Below are 25,417 nucleotides of genomic sequence, written 5' to 3'. Positions count from 1 at the left end.
CACCCGTATAAAATGCTTAGTGCACTCTGGTGAGCACCGTGTAGACCGATTCCATTCCGATATAGGCCGGGGCCTCAGTGCGAGTGCCTTCTTTTCCTTCTTTTGTCATTTTCTGCCGCATGGTGATGTCTATCTGTGTGCACAGAGTGACACACTTACTGCATCTTTTCTCCCGCTCCTAAATACTTATATTAGTGTCAAAGCACTCATGCAGTCATGACTCTCCCTCAAGGTCATCTTGTGGGAAATCAGAACTCGGGCGGCAGAGCCATTGCCATAGCAACTGTGACACCAGCCGTGTTCCAGACGCCGAAGTGGCCGGCCATTTCTCTTCTCGAGCGCTATTGCCTCCGATGTCATCACTATCAGATGTCATCCTAACGTGAGAGGCAGATGATGGTACAAACGGCTGTAGTGTCTGAAGGTCGGACTGCGGATCTGGAGGCTGACCGTAATGCAAAGCGTGTCAAACGCTGTTCATTCAAAACGGCGCACCGCTTTCGCGAACTCTTTTTTTTTTACCATGTTTAAAACTTCCTAATCATTTTCCCTGCGATCCTAATGCGACACAGAGAAATAAATAGAGTTCCAGCCCAGATGCAGATGAGATTCACATCTCTTTACATTTGAAATTCCGACATAATTTGCTGTTGCACATGCAAACAGGCAAATGCAAATTTTAAGGATAACATGTTTAAATGATTTAGTAGATTACAAAGGTGAGCGCACAAATACCTGCGTCGTGCCAATAATTGAGATTACAGTCCTCAGTGAACATTTCTCGTGCACTAATTTATGCATTTGCGTGTTCCCCCCTACTACTAAAAAAAACCTCAGATCTCTTCCTCCCCCATCCTTTTTAACCTCTCCTCACTGCGGTCGCTTTATCAGGAAGTGAAGCTTCGACAACGTGTGTGTTGATGAGAATTATTTCTTTTTACCGTTCCATGTTTGAGAAGTTAACTAGTGGCATCAGGGCCGCTTTCAAAAGCGCTAGCATAATCTGTGATCTTGAAAAACATTCATATGGTTTAATTCGGCTAATCAAAAAATATCGCGCCGTAGCAATACCTGCTTGCATGGTTAAGCTTGTGTCTTTGCTGACACCGTCGCCATGCTTCATGGTTCCCGTCTTCTCACACCACAGTACTCTCCGTGAGGCAACCCAGACAGCTTTGAGTTAGCCTGTTTGCTAATCTGAGAATCTGAGCCATGACTGACTGTGTTCAAACACGACTAGCTACTAATGCGAGGTGAGGTTCCCTTCTACCCTCAGCTATTCAGCTGTTGCAAAGCAGCCTGAGAAGCCTCGAGATGGGCGATCGCTTTCTGATTCGCTACGCTGCTCGTAACGTCACGTATGGTACATGTCTCTTATTGGCTTCTCCGTTCCACTGTTGCCCTTCTTTTTCTCTCTTCCATCGATGCTCGCAACGGTGAAACGCCCGCCTTCCATATCGGGTTTTTCCGACAATGAGGGCAGTAGTGCTACTGCACTGAAAAATAACGTGCTCAGAAAAGGTTTGGACAGCCCATTACAATGATGTTTTTACCTATGTGCTGTAAGAGCACTGACTGTGAGGCTGCCATATTCGGCTTTACCGTTCAACGTTTAAGAGCTCGAAGGGACTGAATGTAGCCCTGGCCTACTGTATTTCTTTTCCCAACAAGCTTTGGAGAATAGTTGTTGGGCGCCCGTTTCTTTATCGCGAGTCGTATCTTTGTCAACCCAATAGTCGGCGTTGTTCTTGGAGCACTCGTCCACCTACCAGCTGTAGCAGCTACGAGGGAAACAGGGTCAAAGGAAATGTGACCTGGTATGGCAGGAGCAGCGAAATGTACAGCCGGGGGTGGCTGTTACGGGAAGAGCTCGAAAGTGGCCGCCGAGGAAGCAGGAAGTTATGATAGGGGAAAATGTATCCACTTGACGGCAGCGGTCATGTGGATGCAGTTGGCACAGAACCGGGTGAAGTGGAGAAATATGGGAGAGGTCTTCGCCCTACAGTGGGTATAGGCAGGCTCATGATGATGATGATGATGATGATGAAAATGTATTCACTACCTAAAGGTGGTGCTACGAGAAGCCAAAGGGTGACTAACCGGAGAGTAGGTGGTTACGTCCAGGGCGGGGGATACACAAAATGGTGGCCGGAATCAAGGAAGGTGGAGGGGAATGAGGCTGGCGCATGAAGGGGGCAGTGGAGAATGAAGGAAAGGCGAAAGCCTGAAATGGAAAGTGAAGATGGCACCGCGGGACTAGGTGATCACACTCACTTTGCGTCATATGGTAGGTAACAATCTGTGGGCTAATGCGACAATGCAGAAGAGAAACCCGCCCACATCACCTACGTACCACTACGTACTGTAGGTGATACGCTCATACGCCGTCGACAACTCCCGCTGGCGGCGCTCTCAGGTGTCAGGCTGGCACCTCGGTTTTAACAATTGAGAACAATTCAATTGTCTCTTCACCGACGACTGTAAGCGAGAAAAGGTCAAGTAGTATTTAACAGAACCTATATATGATCACGCGCCTCTGGAATTATTTCCTTAGCACATTCGAAAACTAATAATTCTGGAGAGCTGTTCTCAAATTTCACAGTAGCGGATATTGTAATTGTCGACAAATTTTGCCAGCTGAATAAAAATATTCAATTTTCAAATATTTACGCATTATCTTACCCAGCATAAGCGTGTGGGGCAAATCAGTGTCGTAAATATTCGTTGTTTGTTTTAAAATAAAGAATTGCTTTTCTGACGGTTTAAAAATTGCGTTTCAGATAGGTAAAAATCGCATTTAGTGTATAGTTTTCGCGTCCAGCAAAGAAGTTCTTTGCTCATGCCTGATTGTGCTTTCTCTCCTCTCTCTCTTCCTCCCTTCTGACACCACCTCCTTTTCTACAGTGGTGCTGCAGAAGTTTGTGGCGAGCGTGTACGACGTTTACGTGGTGCGGGGAAACTCTGCCCTTCTCCGTTGCCATGTGCCTCCCACTGTAAGAGACTACGTCACAGTGATGTCATGGGTGCTAGACGACGGCGTCACGGTCGGCACGCTAGGAAATGATGGTAAGTGCTTGACTGTCTTTTCATCAGGTATTTCGCATAGGAAATTTTGCTGCAGTTTCAAGAATGCTAAAAAACTATGACTCAGTGGGAATCACCGCTTAGCTTTCTTTTAAATGGCACCCTTAAAATTTTGAATGGTTACCGTCCTTAAGAACAACAGTATGCTGCAAACAACAGCAGTTTTGAAAAATTACGCAGATGAACGACTTCTCAGTATTAGCTTTCTTATAGGACTTCTATTAGGCACAGTGGCTATTTTCTTGGTCTCAAACACGCGCAATATAAAAATAGGAGACGCTAAAGCACATTCATATGAGCAGACGCGATAGCGCCTTCAACACCGCCTTTTCATACTCTGATTTTTGTTTCCATTGAGAAACTGCCACAGAGTTTGCTCATGTCCACAGCGTGTTTAGTTGGTATTGGTTTTGGGCAAAGGCAAGGCGCAGTATCTGTTTCACTTCCCCGGTTGACACCTACACTAAAAATGAAAGGATTAAAATTGGAGAAACTTATATCGACAGTGCGAATCCCTATCGCAAACAAGCCTCCAACTTGGCTATACTATATTCAGCCTGCCAAGACCCTTGCATTCACGTTATCCCTAGGCCACGCAAGCACGTTCGTACGGCTCGGTTAAAGTGGAGCTTTATATGATGGCTGGTAGCTTACGCTATCACGTCATTGCGAAGATGGGAGTGAAAACAGAGAGAGGAGGTGCCGTAGTTGAGGGCTTCGTACCACTGCGCGAAAGAGGCTTTCGTCTCATCGCAGTTTAATGATCCAAAAGGCGTCAATAATTTTTAGGTTAAGCAGGAGACAATGCCACCAACAGATAAAAGTCTAAGCGATAGAGGGGTAGTTGCGTGGCGGCGCCTGCAAGCTGGCAACTCCGTAAGCCAGGTCTGTGCATAACATGTCCAGATTGGTGATAGAGAAGCCGATAAGTGGAATCATTGTAGAGAGAGGGGGAGCTTGACCACATAACCTGGGAATGCGCTAGCTCCCCAGAGCTAATTAAAGTATAAATTGTGGAGAAGCCTGGAAAGCACTGCTGCGGAGTGAGGTCCCTGCCCCACAACAACCCATCCGTTTGGCTGAAAAAGGCGCGATGTGTCAAGACCCATTTGCCTGCTTCTAATCGCGAAGGTTCCGGTCCCCGTCTTCTAGGCCGACGTACTGCCGTCGGGGGCGTAGGGAACCTCTTTATCTGGTAGAACAATACGTAGTTGTCAATCAATCACCCCCTCATCCGCGCGCGGCCACCGGCTCTCCAGTTATCCCCTATGGTATCGTTCTGCTATATACAGGGTGTCCAAGCTAACTTCTGTCAATGGTTAAAAACGAAAATATTCGAGGCAGGCCAGGGAAGCCAGTTGGATAGATTCGCCAGCCATCTTGCGCATGAGAAGCAATTTTTATCTTGCAATTAAGTGATTAGTAACCAAAAACATTTTCCTAAATTAAAATTATTGGCTTTAACACTAAATGTGATTTGCAAAGTTATATTGCACCTCAGAAACTAAAATTCCATATATTTGAGGTAAAGAAAGCCTCTCTTGGGTCTTTTTTCCGAGCTCAAAGGAAGCCCACGAAATACAAGAACAAAGAAAAGTCCCGCGACTGGCGCACTCGCGCTCGCATTGTGCTGCTCTCAACCATGGCTTGAGTAAGCAAGCCCCGCCGGGGTGGTGCAGTGGTAAGACGCCCGACTACTGTGCCGGAGTTCCCGGGTTCGAACCCGACCTCGGCGGCTGCGTTTCGATGGAGGCGAAACGAAGAGGCGTCGTGTGCTGTGCGATGTCAGCGCACGTTAAAGATCCCCAGGTGGTCGAAATTGCTCCGTAGCCCTTCACTACGGCTCCTCTTTCTCTCTTTCCACTTTCACTCCCATCTTCCTCCCTTCCCTTACGGCGCGGTTGCGGTGTCCACAGAAAACCAAGTGAGACAGTTACCGCGCCTTTCCCTTCCTATAAATAAATCAGTTGAGTAAGCAAGTAAGGTACAGGTGGCTAAACGGCCCCATTGCAGTGCCAGGCCGACATGTCCGCTATGGTTCCCTGCACAGATGCGCTTGAGACCCGTGCACATGTGCGAATTACATAAACGTTGAAGCAACTCTTCCTTATAGCTAACTGTTCTGCCTAGTGCCGCTCAGCTAAACCAGAAGATCCCGACTTCGATGTGCGCCTCTATTGCCAGTCTCATTCGGCAACAATCACCGTCATTAACATTCTTTTAAACGTCTTGATACAACTTTAATAAAAGGCCTCGTATACGTTTACATGATTTGGCATTGTTTTCTCATTTCGAACGTATACGCTAAGGCTAAGAGATTTTTTTTTTGAAGTATTATTATCAACTTAAGTATTTTTGAATCGTACTGTGCTACTGTCGCTTCGCAAAAGAACGTTAAAGGAAAGCCTTCAGTAATCTTGTTAGTCCTTGTTCGATCGTACACAGGCTTAGCTATTCTGAACGTTACATTTTGATGATGAATGGAAACAATGCTTACGCAGCAGGAATAGAAAGCTACACTTTCTAGTGCAGTGTTGAAAAATAACTAGATAATATGACTCGGATTATATTTTTTTTTTGTGAGTGACTTAAACCCATTAGAGTAATTTGAATTATTCTTGCTTCAAAATAAATATGCTTTTACATTTAGGAAACCAGGGACATAAATTCCAGCTTATTACAAAAGTAATAGATGCTACCTATCAAAGTCGACGTCTTCATATGAGGTTGCGAATAAAATGATTAACAGATTGTTTAACCTTAAGGTACTCTAAAATTTCACTTATCACTTTCAGAGCTTTCTTCTAAATCACCCGTTCTTATAGAAAATAGACCATGTATTGGCACTGCAAGAAAATACCCAGGAAAATGTTTGGCGCAAATGAAGAGCAGTAATTTAACTTGACTTGGAGAGTGTATCAAGGGCTGAAGATTTTTGTTATAGTCCAGAAACTGAAAGATTTCTGAAATTATTCATCAGAGCCAGAGTTATTTAATGCCGGGTTTTATGTTTTTCAAGCCCGTGGCTACCTCTATGAGCTGTGCAGAAGATCCGGTTTCGCCAGTAGAAGGTATTGCGCCTACAAAGCCGTCCTTTCTCGTTTTTGTGCCCGATTGCCTGGATCCTTTGGTTTCCGTGGCACACTGTTCGTGAGTTTGCATCCTCCGTAGCATAAATTAGTAAAAAGCCGCAGGCATTTTAAATTTGCTACTGAACATTAAGCTTTATTTGCATGTGTATGCTATATTAGAAGTGTGAAAGAAAAAAAGAGCGAAAATAGCCTAATTGCTAAACTGTTGCAAAGTTCCTTTATGCGTTCTATACTAAAGCACAGTTCACAATGCACAGGCGACCGGCATTTCTCTCAAAACATTTTTCAGCGAATGCAGCTCATTAGTGTTTATGTTTCATTTTGGGGTTGCGCATAATCAGATTCAAGTGAAAGAAGTACCATTTAAACGAGACATTTAATATACCGGGCAGAAATCAGCTTGCTTATACAATGGTATTATTGGGTGAAAATGACACATATAAAAGCGCTTTTGTATTTTACCCAAGCATACTCCTATAAATTAGAAAGTTGCAAGTGGTGGAGTAATCGCGTGAGCCGGAATGATAATGGAGTAAAAGCGGCCTCTCTGTGACCGTAAAGAATACGTATGTAAATCGTAAATCAGTATATGTTGCCAGAATCTCTTAACCACTGACGACCTATTCATAAACCATAAATTATTTAGGCTCTGTAGGCATTGCAGTAATAAACAGTTGCACGCCCGTGTGTTGGCGCGAGTGCACAGAGGAAGGACAATGCGTAATGTTCCTCGGATATGTGCTACGTAGCTGCTGCCTGTATTCGTCGTGAGCACAGTGCTTCGTGTGCTCCGGGCATTAGAAAAACCAGAAATGTGCACCCAGAAACACAGGCTAAAAGATTCAGTAGCGACTCAGCCAGCTAAGTAGGAATATGGGTATCGAAAGCTCTGCTCGGCAACTCTGTCGCTCAGCTTCTTGACGCCGCCGCTTGGCGAGACGTTCTTCCCGCTCTTGCGGCGTCTCGCTCACTAACTTAGCCTTTTATGTTTGATTTGTATGCTGTCGAAGATCCTCGCGCCAAGCAATGATTTCCGAGTCATTCGACTCAGCTTCTCACAGTCTCCGAAGATGCCGCACACTGTACGCGCGCTCACCTTCCGCTTCTTCATCTATGGCGCATCCGACTAGCAAATGCACACGCTCAGGCTTATATGTTCAGCTGCGTAGTTAGTCACGGTATCATACGAAGTCGGACGCGATGAAGGAGACTAGGCGCAGCGTAGGGGACCTGCGAACGGTTTGCGCATACGCAGTGAGGTTGCATAACGAGGCACGTGACGTCACGAGTCGATGCAGCGGTGGAGACCGGCGTGGCGCAGGGGCGGAGCACCTATGGAACGCCGCAGCTGGTTGCCATGGTTACAGCGCATGCGGAGTTGTGGCCTGTGAGAAGCTGGCGAAACTGGCTGCTACTAGCCTACTGTAGCTTTCGCTACAAAAACATAAATGATGTGTTTTTTTTTTTTTTTTTTTGCAGTGCATGATACAAATTAGAATAAACGGACGGGATTGAAACGGTATGAATCGGAGAAATATTGGCTAGTATCTAAGGCAGAGTGCATAATTGCTTGTTGCTACAATTACGTTATTTAGCCGTTTGTTATAGGTACAGCATTTGTAGATGCAGTGTAGTGACTATCCGGCATTACTGAGGAGAGCGAATAATTGTTACGGGATACGCAAGTGCACAGAAAAAATGAACGATTAAATGAAATTCATTTTACACCAGTGTATGGCAGAATTCTTGAAAATATTGGTTTCGAATTACTGCTTGCTTTCTACTCACCACATTTCCAAACGTAAATTGTACCTTCGGGCACCCTGGACGATAATACACACCCTTTTCAATACCAGCCTTTCTTCGCGAAGTGAGAGGCTGGTATTTAAATAACAAGGTGTGGTTCTTCTTCATCTGACGCTATTTCTTGATGGATTACATCAGATTGCCTTCAAATGCCAGTAAAGCGCAGCACAGTGGGGTTCTATCTACTTTGAAAATCAGGGTCGGTGTACATGTTAGCACTCAGCCTTCACTGTCCAAAGTTGTCTTTCTCATCTTGAGTAAATTTCGTTCCTCTCATTTCACTTTTCTTACGAACACCCTGACTATGAAGTACTTTTTTAGAGCCACCCTCAAGTGGAAAGCTTATCGCTCAGGCAGAGACGTTCTTAAAGAAGAGAGTGGCGGGTCTCGAGGCCCTCTTTTTCGAGGCCCTTACCCAAGCTGTCCTTGTGTTCCTTTTCCCATATTATTTTAGATATCTGCTGCAGATTTACAGTTACAATCTGGTCTATAGTATTTCGGTTTTCCCCGTTTAATAGCGCTGTACCGGAGTTGTGTATTAATGCCCTCTGCCGTACTGGTGCTCCTATTCTTTAATGATTTCCTTATAGTGAACCATTCTATAACCTATAAGGAGAACGTTTTAAGTGAAAGCAAAAAAAAAAAAAGTATTTGTTGCATGAAGCCAGCGGAGAATTTTGGCCGTAGTGTTTCCCGTCTCTTTGTTTGCTTTCACTCAGGTAATAAGGAACTGTCGAAGTTTCGATGTTGAGAGGTTTAGTCAGCCGGCTTCCCTGGCGGTAAACCTAATTAGCGGATGCCGGAAATTACAGAGGCCTGTTAGGCGGTCTTTTGTAGAGAAAACACGTTGGCCGGGTTTTTTGCAAGGAAGCCCTTCGACAGCTGGAAAGAGCCTTGTGCCATTTTCTCGTTTTCATGTCTAATACACTGTAAGATTATATTTACTTTCGTTCTACTTTCCTGTGCTGTCTCCAGACTTGGCTGCACTAATATGAGGAGTACCAGGAGTTCTTGCGCCAGCCCTTGCTACAAAGCCCCTGGTCAGGGCAGCCTGGCGACTCCTGAAAGTACTTTAGATCACGCCAAGCAGCGCGCCGTAATGAAACCTAATGGAAGGTGCCTGCAAAACTGTAGGAGCAGCCCATAGAACCGAGCGGCAAGTGTCTGCAGAGCCACAAATACAGCGGCCTCTCCTAACGACCTGAACGTGTCATACCAAGCTTAGTTTAAAGGGTATCATTATTTTTGATTCTGTATTAGTTTTATAACAAGCCTGAGCACATGCATTGAGGTCTGCGGTCATATCTTCCTCGATCCAAGCATGAGTTGCTGTGATTTGGCTTTCCCTCAAGATGAAACCTATCGGCAGACAAAATTACTGGTTTTTGATAACTACAAAAAATGGGTGTCTAGATAAATGACTTGTTAATGGACCGAAAATACTTTTTTCCTTAGAAATGAATGCTATAGGACCTGGAGTTGAGGCAACAGGATATATATAATTTTCATCATGAGAAATACTACAAACTTCAACCTAAAAAACGGTAGAGGCACAAATCGGTTTGAACGATAAAAAATTCATGATCAATGGATTGAGTTCGGCGTCCGTTGAGGGCATGTTTTCGTCTTTCACACTTGTCTTCCATCTGGAAGAGAATTGAGACGTTTTATTAAGTAGTCTAGAATTGCTATCAATTAAAAAAGTAAGACAGGTTGGTATGTTTTGTTGTTTTTTTTTTTTGGCGAAACGCGTCACCTGTTCTAAGTAACAACAATTCACTAACTCGATTGCTCAGTATTCGATTACACGAGCCCTCACTCACTCACTCACTCACTCACTCACTCACTCACTCACTCACTCACTCACTCACTCACTCACTCACTCACTCACTCACTCACTCACTCACTCACTCACTCACTCACTCACTCATCTGGCGTAGACTTCCACGAGCGACTAAATCCGGGAAAGGGCCACTAAAGCAAGTGAATGAAAACCGAGACAGGTGAGCAATAATAAGCAGATTGAAGATGCCAGCAGAAAAGACCTCAGAGGCAGGATTCTGCACGGCTACAAAAGAAGTGACGATAGCATAAGTGCGAAGTATTTGTTGCAAAATATATACGTACTGTCTGCCATTCTTTTTTATACCCCAGAAATTGCGTCCTGGAACGACATGAGAAGCATTCTGTGGCCCTTTTCGTCCTTTTCCTACCCAAAGCAATAACATCTATTTAGGTTTTGGGAACAACGCTTTAGTATAATCATATTAGTGTATTCCTACATACAATATTTAGATTCTAGTGAATTAGCACTCGAATATCTTTCAATGGTGAAGCTGTTTGAGCCGGTCCATAGATATTAAACAATAATGTTATCGGCGCTATTTTAATTATTCGTTCGGACATTTTTCACACAGACGTTGGTTAGAAACAATCTCAGGACAGCAGAAGGTCATCCATTCAGGCGTATATACGTCAGACGAAAGGCCGAGTGGTCACAGGCCATAAACCAATGACAACTTCGACCATACTAACTCAAGACCGTACTTTGTATGCAAAAATGTTGGATAAATACATCTGTTTCCTGCACAGATTTCAACCTTCTTTCCCAGGCAGCATTTCTTTCTGCTTTCTGAGCCCGCTGGTCATAAGACTAGGGCCCTTCATTCTTTCTTTCAACTGCAAATCCTAATATATTTCATAGCTTCAACAATGACAAACATCACTGAACTGCGTGAACGTTGACTCTTAAGCGCTGCGGTATCAAGTGAGTGCTTTCCGCCACCTTGTGTTTTGAAGCCAGTGCCTAGAATGTCTGTTTGAGCCTTTATTGCAAAAGGAAGAAGGCGTACGAGATTGAAGGCGTACACCCTGAGGACTAAATAAGGACTCCCTTCGCTCTATTTTGCTACTTTCTATTCGCAACTTTGGTCATCTGATGAGAAGAGAGGAGTCGCTGGAGAAAGATTTGATGTTGGGAAAGGTTGAGGGTCGCCGGAAAAGGGGTAGGCAGCGAACGCGATGGTTAGATGGCATTCTCGAGGCACTGCAGATGAAGTTATGTGATGTTAGGAAGATAGTGAGAGACCGCAAAGCGTGGCGTGACATGGTCCATAGGGTCACGAAGAGTCGGACACGACTGAACGACTGAACTAAACTAAACTAAATCGCTCTATTAGTGAGCTTCGGCATCTCTCTCCTTCCTTCTCAAAGTCTTTGTAATTACAGAATTGACAACAATAAAAAGACAAAAAATCTCACATTTTCTTCTTCCTGTATGAAAGCGGTATTTTTTCTTCGACCATAGAATCAAGTTCGCCGACATCAACAAGACGTAAAAAAAAAAAATGAACGCAGTCAGTAGCAAGCTGACTCCGCGAACCAGCATCGAACGTAGATCTAAAGTGCGTTTCCTCTCAGGGTACACCGAGGAACAACTGGAAAGCGCACGTCTCCCGGCGCTCGTCGCGAAGGCTGCTGTTCCGGGTGAAGCGAGCTGCGAGAACCCGCAATCTTCCTGAGAGTCTGCCTCGCTTCGTAGCTGATTGCAGAACAAGTGCCTTCGGGGATGCAAAATGCACATGAAAAAGCAGGGACAAAGAAAGCAAGTCCACCCGGAAGGCGGGAGTTCAGCACTCTCACTGATCTTTAGCTCTTCTCTTTTACTTATTTCGGTATTCCATTCCGCCGGTCGATACAAACGCGCCATCGTTTCTGTCTTCCCGACGAGCCGTTAACTGCTGGGTGAGTCGCGGCTTCTTTGCTTCCATGTGTACATAGCGCATGTGATTCGTGTCGGCACGCAGCTCGAATGACTTTGATGTGAACTCGCGGTAATTTCGCGAAAGCAGACCCATTTTACAATCTCAGTTCCTCCAGAGTTTTCCTTTCAGCTCTTGAACGCCATATCAAAGATGAGTTGAGGATGGCTGCTTGTGTTAGTCTTCGTTGCAGGGCATATGCATAAAAAACTACAGTTGCGTACGTTTCTTTGTCGTTTCTAACTTTTTTTCCGCCAAGGATCAACTATACCATACGTAGTCTTGACATTTTTGTTGCGATTCGAGAAAAATAAAGAACTGGCTGTCATTTCACATCGATCGCAATTTGTGTCAGAGCCATGAGCTTAACGTAACACACATACATTGTACATTTTGGTCGGAGACTGGTGACAGAATATTTTTACTTTAATTGCTGCATGCGACCTGCAAGTTCTCAGTAGACGTGTATGCCACGCAGATTAAATAACTCAAATTTGGAACACTTTCATTTTTTCTAGTGCCTATGGGAAAGTTGAAGAAATATATTACATTCTGAAAGCATGCGTATTAAATAACCTTCCCTGGATATGCAGCGAAAACTTAACCAATGTGAATAAGATCGACGGAACATATCAGCATCTCTCTATGGTTTCAACAATCTCATTGGGACATTCGTGGTAGCTGACGGGAACGCATCCTTATACAGATGGCTACGCAGTGTTTACAATGCTCAATATGCATCAAAAACCATTTAAGAAAGCAGAAATATTGCATAGCTGGATGCTATGTACTGTAACAGAAGCAGCAGGGACTGCGCTTAGGTAATTATAATTGTATTTCCAAACACTTTTTTCGCGTACATAAGCAATGAATGGCTCCTGATGTGTATTAAGTACGACTAAGTTCTTTTTCACCATTGGTTTCCTAATTTCTTCTTTTCCCTACTCAGTTCAATACCAGGCTCACTAACTGGCAAATATCTCTTCCATTTAAAAAAAAAAAAACTAACTTATGAAGTTATTTCTTATTCGCTTTAAAATGCTTTCCACGTCCAGGTTTAAAACACTGATTCAAGCTATTGCTTCAAGACCGCATCATAGAAAATTTAAAGAGAAGCTACTCTCCCCTAAAAAAAGGCGCGTTGAAATTCTCGCACAAAATTCACCCTATCTGTCAGGCTATCTGTCATGACTATCTGTCATGGCTATCTGTCATGCCATTTTGTAAGGGAACCACAGCGAGATCAAGTTTTCTTCTTGATACTACCAAAAAACAACGATTCAAAATAAATTATGGGCACCAACTGTCGAAGCGTAGGTGGTTTACAAAACGTTTTTCCGCAGGGTATGAAAAAGGTTGTGGCTCACGACAACTTTTGTGGCGTGTCAGATGTTCCCTTTAACTGACTGGGCTGGCCATCGAAGAGAAACGCGCAAGGGAGAACAGTAGTTAGTCAATATGTCTCCTCGTGATATCGAAGCGATTCAGCGGGCTTCCCGCACTGTTAAGACCTCCGTCCTCAATATTAGCGTGGCCATGAAAGCCTCTATTCAACTTCAGCTTTGGTCTTCGGCTTGGGTCCAAATTAAACAGGCACCTGAGAAATTTTAAATTTATTTGCTTGAGGCCTCCCTGGCTTGAAATTATTGACCACATAACTTAGTGCAGTTGGTTTTACCAAAGCTAGAAAGAGGTCAGTAGAAGGAGATAAATAAATAAAAACGCTGCTGAATCTGCATTGGAGTAATGCGAAACCATGCTGCTGTTAGTTGCTTCTGGTTGCTTCTAGGTACTTAATTCATTTCTTGTTTATCCATTTGAGTATTTGGTACTTTCAAATTGCGCGAATCCCTTTCCATACTCTTTTTGGGCTCTACTTCCGGTTGCGTGAAGTCACATTCTTGACGTCACATCTACTACGGCACCCCTTTCTCTCTTTCCGCTTTCGCTCTTACCTTCCTCTCTTCCCTAACGGCGCGGTTCAGGTATGCACAGAACAAGTGTGACAGATACCGCACCCTTCTATTCCTGTGAACCAGTTATTCTAATTAAAAACCAAATAACTTATTGGCCTAATTATTATTTCGGACACAACATTACGTCACCCTCTGTCGATTGACACCACTCATTAACCTCTATCACTTCTCAATTACACACAACTGCTGCGGACACGATTTTGCGGACACGTTCCGAAATCTGTGAACATAGCGAAGTAATTCTTTCGCATTAATAAAATTATAGCAGGCAATTTTCGCGCCTGTTTGCCTCACGTTAGTCCAAGCGCTTTAGTCTAAAGCGATGTGCTCTCAATTCAATGTTTTAGCGTCAGTGCTACCCTTCTGCCAGTATACTTCACACAAGCCTGTATCTGCTCACCTTGCAGGCGTGCACGGCCGCTACCTCATGCTCCCCACGGGCGAACTCATCGTGCGAAACGTGGACAGCGCTGACACACATCGATCCTACCGATGCCAAGTACGCAACATTCTCACAGGGGATGGTCAGCTCAGTACAAGCGCCGGCAAAATCATCGTCACCGGTGAGTACAGTCCATCTTTGTATATAGTCCGTGCGAGTGTGGTGTAAATTTAAGAGAACCAGTGAATATATTTCGCTAATTATGTTATTGTTTTTTTTTTCATCTAACTAAAGTACCTTTCAAAAGAGAAGGAAATCACTGCGCTATCTGAAATCGTACATTTTACCAGTACTCGCTTGTATTAATGTTGCTTGGAGGCTAGCGATATAGCTAAAATTTCTATTGGTAGAGACTGAGAAGCCTATGAAGGGAAAAATGTTCGGTAAATTACGTTAACACCAACGTAAAAAATCGAAAGGGAAGGGCACGAAAATAAATTATTGATATCATACTTGAAATCGAAGAATAAACAGTCAAAGATGTAATCGAGTCACATTTAATGGAGAGATCAACGACGAAGCAAGCGTTTTGTAGTAATTGCCCCGAAAGGAAGCCATAAATGGAGATGGGAAACAATCCCATGCAGACGGGATATGAGGGTATTTATGGGGATGGAATATTGGTGATAGAAGCTGTTCATGGGTAATTGAAAATTAAGTGTATACGTGCCATTTTATTCGGTCGCACAACCGGGTTAACGACAACGATGATGAAAATTATTTACAGTCATAATTACTGTTTTAGTTAGGAACTCTACAAGACATCTGAAGAGGAAGACTTTGCTTCCCTAATATAATTGTTCACACTCCTGTAATCGAAAAAAACCATATCGAAATAACAAGGTGATAAATTTTTTCATCGCTTGTAAAAACAGTAAGAACGGGCCGGCATGTCTCGCTAGGAAGAAAAAATATTCGCCTTCCTGGCAATGTACCGCACTTATTTGTATTTCGACAGTAGTCTGTAAAGCTTTGAGTTGGGACAGTTGGTACACATGCATGATGCAACAGCGCAAAAAATATAGGGACCAGAGAAAGGAAAACACACGACAACCGGAGGCCTGTGTTTCCCTTTATTTGGTCTCCAGTCTTTCTCGCTCTTTTTTGCTTTCTTGCATAATCATCATATATTCTCCAAGAGGAAGCAGTTTTCTCCACTAGCATTTAAGAAGTATCCCTGCCGTTTCTGAAGTTGTTCAGAATTTCTTTCTAAGCTTCGTTGCCTATTCTTTCAGTGAAGTATAGAAGGCAGCATACAGAAGGAAAATTGCTGCTGTAATTGATTCGCAGAATCTCATGCCTTTGTATGTGCACCCACCCTAACTCTAAGATTTATTGCCGTGAATGAGGACATGTCGCATATTCGAGAAATTTTGCACCACAACGAATGCATTTGTACTGCTTTTCACCACTTTTCAATATTTATATTTGGAAATCAAAGACAATTGAACTGTCTTGTGTAAATTAACTTTGGATTTCATACAGGGAATATAGGATCTGTGTTTTCCAGTTGTGTTGCATGCGATCTTGGTGAGTGCTGCCATGCTACATAATTACATTTACCGTGTTTACCGAACAGGAATCAATCAAATCTCTTGAATAATAATGTCACAAACTGCCACGATGGAAACATTTCAAGTAATAAAATAAATAAATACGTTTAGAGCCCCTCGTTATGATAGAAATCCTTCAATAAATCTTTCTGACAAATATCCTCGCAAACTAGCATTACTTCCGTCGTCCCAGGCCCTACGTCCTCGCAGACGTACGCGGACTGTTCTTACGCCAGCCTCTAAATGATGTCACCATATTCTCGCCAACCAAACTATGCACAAGTGCGTCATCTAGTTTACCACAAGCTGTATGTATCAGCACCTTCGTTACATCTCGTTGGACATGTTAGCGTCAAAAGACCCTCATTTTTTGTTTAAAAGGCAAGGCAATGGCACTTTTGAATTACCATTGAGGGAGAGGGAGAGAGAGAGGCCGGGAAGGAGTTTTTCTCATCAGTGATTATCATTATCTATCAATAAGTATAATTATTGGTCGCTATATATTGTGGATACCCCACCGATATCCCGCGGAATATTCCGAGGTCCGAATTGTGTCCGCAAGATTACCCGGGACCGAGAGAGAGTCTCGCTCATCAGTGACTATCATTATCTATCGTTATCTATCATTAACTATAATTATCGGTTAGTATATATCAGAATCTCATTGATATCCTGCGGAATTAACAATATTAGCATCGCTCAGTCTTGTAGCGAATCCGAGTTGTGTAGGAGATTCCGACTCTGTACTCTATCTCGCCCTCTCTAGAGGGATAGAGAAAGGGAAAGATTTTTATTTGTTTTTTTCTCTCTAGCCATAGACGCTCTTCCTCGCTCTCTTTTCTTCTCGCCCTTGAAGTATTTGCTGCGTTCCAAGGATCACAGCAGGGCGGCTAAAATGCTTTTACCTTGCTTCACGTATAGATGACCCAAGTGTTCCCTCAAACTGTTTGTCGCTAAATATATAGCACCACTTTTGCTTCAGTTTCTTCTTTTTTTTTTTAATGACAGATTTTAAACTCATTGCTTAGCAGCTGTTGGTGCATCATTTCAATCTATTGCACACTAGGGTCACCTTTTTACCTTAGTTCCGCCCAGTTCACACGAGATTGTATTTAATATTCGTTACATTTACCTGGTATTATGTATATCGAGATATAATTTTCCCATTTCGTCTCCTTTGAGCACGAGAGGAAACAAGGGCTGCCCGGGGTGGTGAAATATTTCGTGTCTTTTTATTTTATGCATTTTATTTCTCGAATCTTCTTCTGGCTATTGTGGATATGAATCCATTCTTTTTGGGTTCTATACTATATGGGATCTTGAACAAGCATACATCATAAACAACATTGAAGCCCTGAAAAACGGGCTGTTCGCTTCTTTTTCAATTATTCACGCTTAAGCAGTGTCACAGAAATAAAACAACGTGAGGTGAAATCCCTATCATGTCGACATCATTTTGCTCGCCTAAACTTATTTCAGAAACTATATCATTTTTCCGTCCTCCATGATTCTTTTTGCCGTTCCCTGCACTATTTCCATTAGTAACAGCGCGTGACTTGCCGCTCATATCTTTACGAAAGATCATTCTATCCACGCACAATAATAGACTGGAATAACCTGCATCACCACATTGCTACTGAAGAAAACTTTCAATAATTTCAACATCGTTTGCAAAAAAATGGTGTGTAATAGCTTATTAATAGTAACTATTGTAATGTTTTGTGTTTTTCTGCTATATTCTGGTATCAAGTGTGGTGTGTGTATTTTAGTTATCAAGTGTCATTCCTGAATTTTTTGTTCTATGTGTTCGTATCCCCCCCCCCCTTCCCTCTCCTCACTGCAAGGGCCTTTAGGGGTACTGGAAATAAATAAATTAAAGTATTGTTATTTCTGCCATACTTGCGATTTGGCCATTCTCATTATACTCAACCCCTAATTTGTTTCTCTGGAAGACTTGCTCTCTAGCCTAAAATCCTTCCACTTCGTTTGTGGCGCTAGCTCAGTAATCAATATTATGGAAATTATATCGCCTCGTTTTACTGAAATACGTAGAAATTAATATCTGCGTTTTCATCCAGTCCTAAACCTTTGAAATTTTCTTTTATTGATCGAACCCATGCGGAGCATAACGGAATTCTCTTTTCGATCGTTAAGTCCTTGGTACAATAGGTAATTTTTTATGCGTTCACTCTCCGCGCCTTAGCGATTGGTGTTATCTCGTAATCTCTTCAAGAGGGATGAGCCTTCTTGCTCACCTGCTTTGGCGGTGCATGTGCGTTGGCGGTACACGTGTCATTTTCTCCGAATATTTTTATTGTCCCATCCGGTTACTTGTGCCCTCGCATGGCTTTACCCTTTGTACTTCTGCCTTTCAATTGACCCTTTTTGTCTCTTACGTTTATTATTTCTTTCGTAATGAAGACAATTCTTTTATCGTAATAACGGACTTGGCGGTACGGCGGCTTGTGTGTATATTCGCACCTGTTTGTCTGCAAATTTTATAACTCGTTCCGGTCGTACGCCCAACTAGCCAGAAATAGATGACATTTTACTAAAACGTAAGAAAATCACCAAAGCTTTCATTCCCTGTATGAGGGGCACTGTAAAGTTACGATGCATATTGAAATTCCAAATAAAGCATTTAGAACTTTTGTTCCTCAGACTTAGATTATCTTCAGGCTTTGCAACAGTGGTTGCTATGGCAACCATTGTTGTTATGCAAATCCCAATGATATGATTTGGTTTAATGCCGTCACAAAACAGTTAACTGATCACATCTAGGCCACAGACATTTATGTTACTTAGCTGAGGTGATCTTGTGAGTACAGCTCTAAGCCCACTGCAAGCACCTTGCTATTCTCCAAGCCTCGTTCAATCAATCAAAGTATTACTTTGATTTTTATAGCTGAAATTACTATGTCTTCTGCATACTCTATTCATGGGTATTTTTTTTCGAGCCAAATTTCAAAGCATTTTAATTGTGCTCTGAAGACGGCCCTCAAAAATGGCGCCATTCATTATTGTGAAGGAGGGAAGGACGTCAAGAGCGGCGTGTCATTTGTTCTCTCACTTATAATATTACTTTCAAGGAAAATTTCATTCAATTAAATTAATGGCGATGTACGTATGTACTCAAAATTTTGCCATACATTGGGATGACTACCATGAGAAAGTAATCGTTACGTGTCATTGAACAACCGCTGAAATTAGATCTCAAATTATGTCCGAGTCAATCAATAGGCACGTTTCTGGCCAGTTTGTGCAGAAGACACCTGCAATGCATCCCATGTCTGAAATTAAAAATGAAACCAACAAAATTGTGCCACAGAAACAGAGGTCAGCACGGATGACAATCTTCCTCAGACGTGCTCGGACTAAAACTACAGGCAGCTTGATATTGCGGCAAACATTTCTGTCGTTTCAGAGCACCAAACAAATAAAGATGGAAATGTGCTTGGAGGAGTCACATAAGATCAGATCACCTGACAAATACACATATACGCACGTGAATTCTTACAGTTCTGAACTACGAGATATCAACGTTTGCTTGTGAGCTAGCTTTGGAGTCAGATCTCCACACTCCCATCGAGTTGCGGGCGAGTCGAGGAATGCTTCCAGTGCTATAAGGGCGAGCATTACAGATAATGGACATTCGGGGAAAACGGTCGTTTAATTAATGGGCACTTGAAGAGAGCGCTAGAGCAGCCGGCCACTTTGAAAAGCCACGTCGCCACCGCTGTCGCGTGACCGACTTCCGATCTCGGAAGAGCAGCGCCTGTCGATGACTTTCCCCGTTCCGTACTGCTGGTTCTCATGGCCCGAGCGGAGGAGCCGTATCTGGCCAATTTTCTTCAAGAATCTCCAGTTTATGGCACTCGTTTCCCTTTGCACATTTATATATCGGACACACGCAGCTGCCAAATGTTCACAATGCCCGTTATGGTCACCACTCCAACAAGAACGGGGAATGGCGTTGGCGCTTCGTTTAACTGGGAATTGGGTAAAGTTAGCACATTTATTTTGGTGCTTGATGCTGTTAGGAGTCGGGCTGTGCACTACCTATTTCAAACCAGACTGGCCCGTGAGAACGTTTTCTGACGCTTGCGCCACTAGGCTTAAAGAAATGTTACAGAATGACAATATTTGATATGGTAAAATTCCGCCAATAAAGATTATAATTTTAGGCTAAAACAAATAGTAAAACAAAGAGGCAAAATGTAAGAAAACCTAAGAATTGCTTTCACGCTGTATGTCTACTTGAAGCGTACTTTGGGTTTCTTAAAAGCTTCCAGTGTCTGCTTCTCAATAGGCAGTTTCGAGGTTCCCTCGTGCTACTCCCTCCTGTTCTTTCAAAAGCCTTCTTCTTAGTTTTTAAGTATCAAAGTGCTTGAAAGTAAGTCTCCGATCCTCTCCTACGAAAGTCATAACTTTAAGCAGTCGATTTCGGCCACTCAAGTATCCCAAGCTTTGCAGCTCAGGAAAGCCGACTACCAGGACAGCAGGATTCTTGTACTAATAAAATCTGACCGCACTGGGGCTCCAACGCAGCGCTTCACAAAATTGAGCCGGGTACGCTAAACAGCAGTGTACTTTGTTGCGTTACCCTAGCAACGACGTCACACGTCAGCTTGTTGCCTTGTATTCCGTTGTTTGCTTATCCGCGTTCGAATTGACATTTGCGATGTTTTCTCCTGGTACAGTGCACTAGAATAGATAGTGCACTGCTATTTATTCCCCGAGAACTTGCTGCTATCACATGTCCATCTTTATTTCTTGAACGAATCACACGTGTACTTGCGCAGTGAAAATCTTGTATTTGTATAACTTACTTGCACATATATGTTCCCTATTCTGTTTTTCATTTCTGTGCGCCCCACCCCTTATGTAATACCCTCTAATGAGGGTCTTTAAGGTATTAAAGTGAAGTGAAGTGAAGTGAAGTGCAATGGGCGGTGGTGACTTTCCATCAGGCGGTTGTCCTGGGAAATAGCGAACGAAGCGGTGGCGCTACTCTGACCTTGAAAGCGGTTTGTGGAGTTTCTGAGTTTGTCTGCAAATAGAATTCGAAAATTGTTTGACGCCGTGTGCCTCGGGCTTAAAATAACGTAATATTTTTGTTTAGTTACGCATTCACTACTCCAATGGCATTGTCGGGAAAAATCTGACTGCTCAAACGCCATCGGAATTCAGATTTCTGTCGGCGCTGCGTTCGTACTTTCCGGTAGTTGGGCCCAAATCGGCGATGTTTTTGGGAACACGCTGAGGCCCCCTTCTACACTGCCTATTCTAGTTCACTCGGTAATCTGGTCCCTCGCACAGCGGAGGCGATGCGACTGTACGCCAAGCTTGACGCGTGTGATTGCATCGGCGGCTAAGGCGACAGCGGCAGCGGTGAGAGCAAGACATAAGGACTGAGTCAGAACAGTCAAAGCGAAAGTAGTCCGGTGATCCAATGGTACGGCTCTATAATTAAAATGTGTAGAATATGCACAGCGCAAGCGGAAAATAGGGGGTTCAAGCGCAGATGCAGGTCAGATTACATTCTATTATCATATCAATTTTTAATTATATCAGCAACCACTAAACCCTACCTCTGGGCTTGGCGAAAGTTGCGACTGTTTGCGCATTTAATTTATGAGGCAGTGGTTTAACCCTAGGGTACCGCTTGGATCCTCGGGCTTTCTTTAAAACAATTTGGCACCTTTTTCCTCCTGAATTGTAGATGTCGTAATTCCTCGTGTATTAGACATCAGCTTGGTCGGTTATAGTGCTTGTAGTATATGTTGGCAAGGCCATATGTTGTCATCATATGCGCAGATACTAAGCGCCTCCGATTCCCTATCACAAGGCTAAAAATGGCGTATTTATCACTGAACAAAAGTATGTTTACTAGGCAGTAATGTACTCATGGCTGCATATTGGTCGATGCTCGTTACCGAGCCTAGCATCGCCGTAAATTAAATTTTTCACCTTGAGGAGTTAACATAAATAAGCTTGATACGAGAGCTCTATTTTCACACTGATTGTTCATCGCTGTGCGTCCTGCTATCATTTGCATTTATCGATGGAAAAAACAAAATGTGTTTCAGAAATAGCAGTTCGTGAAGGTTGTGTAGCTTTCATTCAGAAGACATATAGCTGCGTTGGAGATATAGTTAAATAACAATCACTTTCTTGCTCGCAACCAAATTTCGCTTAAGACTCAGTTGAGTTTCCCCTTCAGGTGGCGATGGGAGGAAACACTTATTCATAATAAAGAAATGGTTCTTGATGCATTGATGGTTCGGACTCGCAAACATTCACGTTACTCGAGAGCAGGAAAGGAACGTTAACTATCTATTTACAACATTAATAAAACAAGAAGAATCAAGTAAGGAGAAAACTATTTCGAACATGACTGAATCGTTGATAACACGAAATCAGCCCTGTTTTAAGCCAGAGCGCTTACATTTAGGCCCTCTTATCTCCGCCCTTGGCGAGGATAGCAACCAATAAGAAAACAGACAACACGCCTCGCCAATCGATGGTTAGGGAAATGAAAACAAGGCTTCCACCAGCTACTCGAAGACTAAGGAAAGGTTTAGTTTGGTTTACGCGGTTTACCGTCCCAAAGCGACTCATTCTATGAGAGACGCCGTAGTGGAGGGTTTGGAAATTTCAACCGCTCGGGGTTCTTTACCGTACACTGAGATCGCACAGCAAATAGGCGCCTTGCTTTTGGTCTCCACCGAAAAGCGGCCGCCGCGGTCGGAATTCGATCCTGCATCCTTGGGCACAGAAGTCGAGCGCCCTAATCACTGCACCAACCCGTCGGGGTTCCTACGGAGGCTTAACATCAAAGCGTATCTTGCAGTGGCTTAGACATTTCAGCGGACAATTCTGTACCGAGCACCGATATAGCAAATGGTGAAAAAAGAAGTAGCACAACTTCGTCTGTCTAAGCTCCTAGGTTAGACGAGTGTGTTTTTATTTTTACAGATCCTGCACGCATTGACGAGTTCGTTCGCATTGTCTCCACTTCTAGTTTTCAGATACTTGTCCGTTTCTTAATCGCTGATTTCCCCGTACTCGAGCACTTGTCTCCTCTTCGAGGTTTGATTCTTATACTAAACTCTAGCCGCCCCCCCCCCCCCCTCCCCCCCTTTTTTTTTCTACCGTTCGGCTGAAAATAAATGTAGTATATTTCTCTATTTCACCCGTAGTATCTCTGAGCGCAGTTGGGTGTGTGGAGAGAGGGGCAATATCGCCGCCCTGAGGTATTTGCCTTTTCCTCCAGCCTTTATTCGTGCGCATTTTATAGCCGGCAGCTCACGTTCTTAGTACCGTATTTTTCTATACAAGACAACTTACATTTAGGTAGAAGACAACTTACTGTCTTCTGCGTCTATTATTGCTGCCAGTTATGAGATATGTTCTGTCAACCTTGTTCTGTAGATGCACTTGTATTCATTTTTTTTTTTTACCAGTGGTTGTTCTTGCCTTGTGCCTACTGCTGACTTGTAGGGGTGGTGAGGCCCGTCAAGCGGTGCATAATTCACTGCTTTTTTCTCACCATCCCCAGTTTGTATGTACAAACTTAAATAAAGATTGATTGATTGATTGAACTTCAGATAGCTCTCAGAAAGTTGAAACCATAATTGGCTTTTCTGAGGTTCTTCTATTGACTGCTTTTTTTCTGTCATACGATGGAACCGAACAGCCACTGACACCAAGAAAAACATATGGGGAGTTTTTTTTTTTTTTTTTTAATAACGTAGTCATATAGGCATTTGATTGGAAAGCAGAGGAAAAGGAACCATATGTCACCACGCGTCATATTACATCCCAGCTATAGAATTCCACCATTTATCCAGAACGTTCTGTGCCCCATATCTAGAATGTTTGATTCTTTATTGTTATAGAGCGCCACTATAAAATGGCGGTAATTTCACACTTTGTTGACCTTCAAGCACTTGCTCATCTACCGCCGTTCCTGAGTTAGCCCATTAACGGTAGCAGGCTTCCTCAATGGGTTTCACGCCATATTTTTGTCTGCCGTCTTCACCTCCTCCGATGCTATCAGAGCAGAGACGTAAAAAAATCCCACATTCTCATTTCACGCTTTGCGGTGTTCGGCGACAACACGCGTTCCGAGATCATGTTGGAAAGCTGTCAACATTGGCCCGGAGAATATTTGAATTCTGAGGTTTCATATTTCTGGGTTGTCATAAAGGAAGATCATTCGGCCCAGCTTGGGTGATATCTCCGTACCTGCGTCAAGGTCGCGAATAATGCAATTCCATGACTCCCAACACCATCTCTTGAGTAAAATTGAGTAGCATGCAAGCCGCATTATCGGATAACGAGTAATAGTTGAAGAAGCATATTAAGGGCACCAGAAAATAATTTTCTACAAACGTGTGCGGAAATATATGACTTTCGTCCTCTGTGCATCTTTTGTATATTAATGCATGCAATCTATACAGTGAGCTGAGAAGTAAGTGTTCGTTGATGTATAGCTATTTTCTGGCTTGCTTCGAAATTATTCGATGGTATTGGAACGAGTATATTTAATACCAAATGTACAAAGGAAATCTAGTAGGATACCAAGAAACGAGCTAACATGCATGATCGGAAGCGCTAAGAACATCAAAGTAAATAAGTGTTTCGTGTACAATGCTGAAGACATTTTTTTTTAATATCACTAATTTCGGAATATCAACATCTACTTTTTGATTTCACTTTCTCAGAAGCTGCTTTTAGGAGCAAACAATTTCATTTATCTCTTCGACAGATGGCCTTAACAATCTCTTTGGTCACAAAACTATGGCGTGGCCGAACATAAATGCTTGCATTACACTCCGTTTTATTCATTTGTTCATTTTTGTTTATTTATTTTCTCTCTTTTGAAGAGTGAATGTTGGGTGAAAGCTTCCTTTATCCGCTTGAGGGCCCTCAAAGAGAACAGCTATCTTTTGAAAATATGTTTGTGAATTTTAAAGAGTAGAATATATCCAAAGCGATTAATTTTATCTTTCAGATTTTTAATAACTGTTTACTATATACGTAGCTAATTTATTCATATTTTCGGCGCATTTGCGAACTTAATACGGCACTGTTCATGACGTCCACGCTTTTTTTTTTTTTTTTTTTTGACGCAGAGCCTCACAGCCAGCTCCCTCCCCGGATGGCCGAGTACAGGAGCTTAGTCCGTGTTGAGGAGGGTGAGCGTGCCATCATTCCCTGCCAGGCGCAGGGGCACCCTCCGCCGAACCACTACTGGTTCCGCGTCGACCGTGACAGCGCACTGGACAGCTCACTCAGCCGCGGATCACAAAGCGTGGGCGAAGACCTGGTGCCTGTGAAGCTCTCTGAGCGAGCGTCTCTGCTGCCACCAGGAGCGCTGCTTCTCCGCCCTGCCCGTCTACAGGACAGTGGCAGATACCTGTGCGTGGCCAACAACTCAGCCGGAGAAGAAAGGGCGCACACAGATCTACTTGTCACAGGTGCGTTTCTACAAAAGGCTTGCATTTATCACCGCCTTTCTTGCTTGCGGACTGGTGCGGCCCGGAAAGCAAAGTAAAAATGAGTTGCACTCCGCAAAACAGATAAACGTTCGCCTCTTTGTGCAAAATATTGCGTAGCGACGCAAAAGGAAACATAGCCTAGTGCGACCGAGGGTCAGACAGACGCAATGCCTATATTCGTTAAGGATGCGGTGGCC

At 43.3% G+C, this 25,417-nt stretch overlaps 1 protein-coding gene across 1 annotated transcript in view; it reads left to right on the top strand.

Moving 5' to 3' along the window:
* LOC146190316 (cell adhesion molecule Dscam1-like) overlaps positions 1–25,417 on the top strand; it is a 164,315-nt gene that overhangs the window by 92,138 nt on the left and 46,760 nt on the right. Inside the window, exons 5-7 of the mRNA XM_084599769.1 lie at positions 2,905–3,066; positions 14,127–14,282; positions 24,855–25,199. Coding sequence (XP_084455895.1) covers positions 2,905–3,066; positions 14,127–14,282; positions 24,855–25,199 — 663 coding nt within the window. The remainder of the gene's footprint in view (positions 1–2,904; positions 3,067–14,126; positions 14,283–24,854; positions 25,200–25,417) is intronic.

Source organism: Amblyomma maculatum, chromosome 4 (genome assembly GCF_055883805.1).
Source record: "Amblyomma maculatum isolate TAMU_Amacu chromosome 4, ASM5588380v1, whole genome shotgun sequence".
NCBI lineage: Eukaryota > Metazoa > Arthropoda > Arachnida > Ixodida > Ixodidae > Amblyomma > Amblyomma maculatum.
Note: the sequence above shows the minus strand (reverse complement) of the source record. Positions and strands in the feature narration are given on the sequence as shown.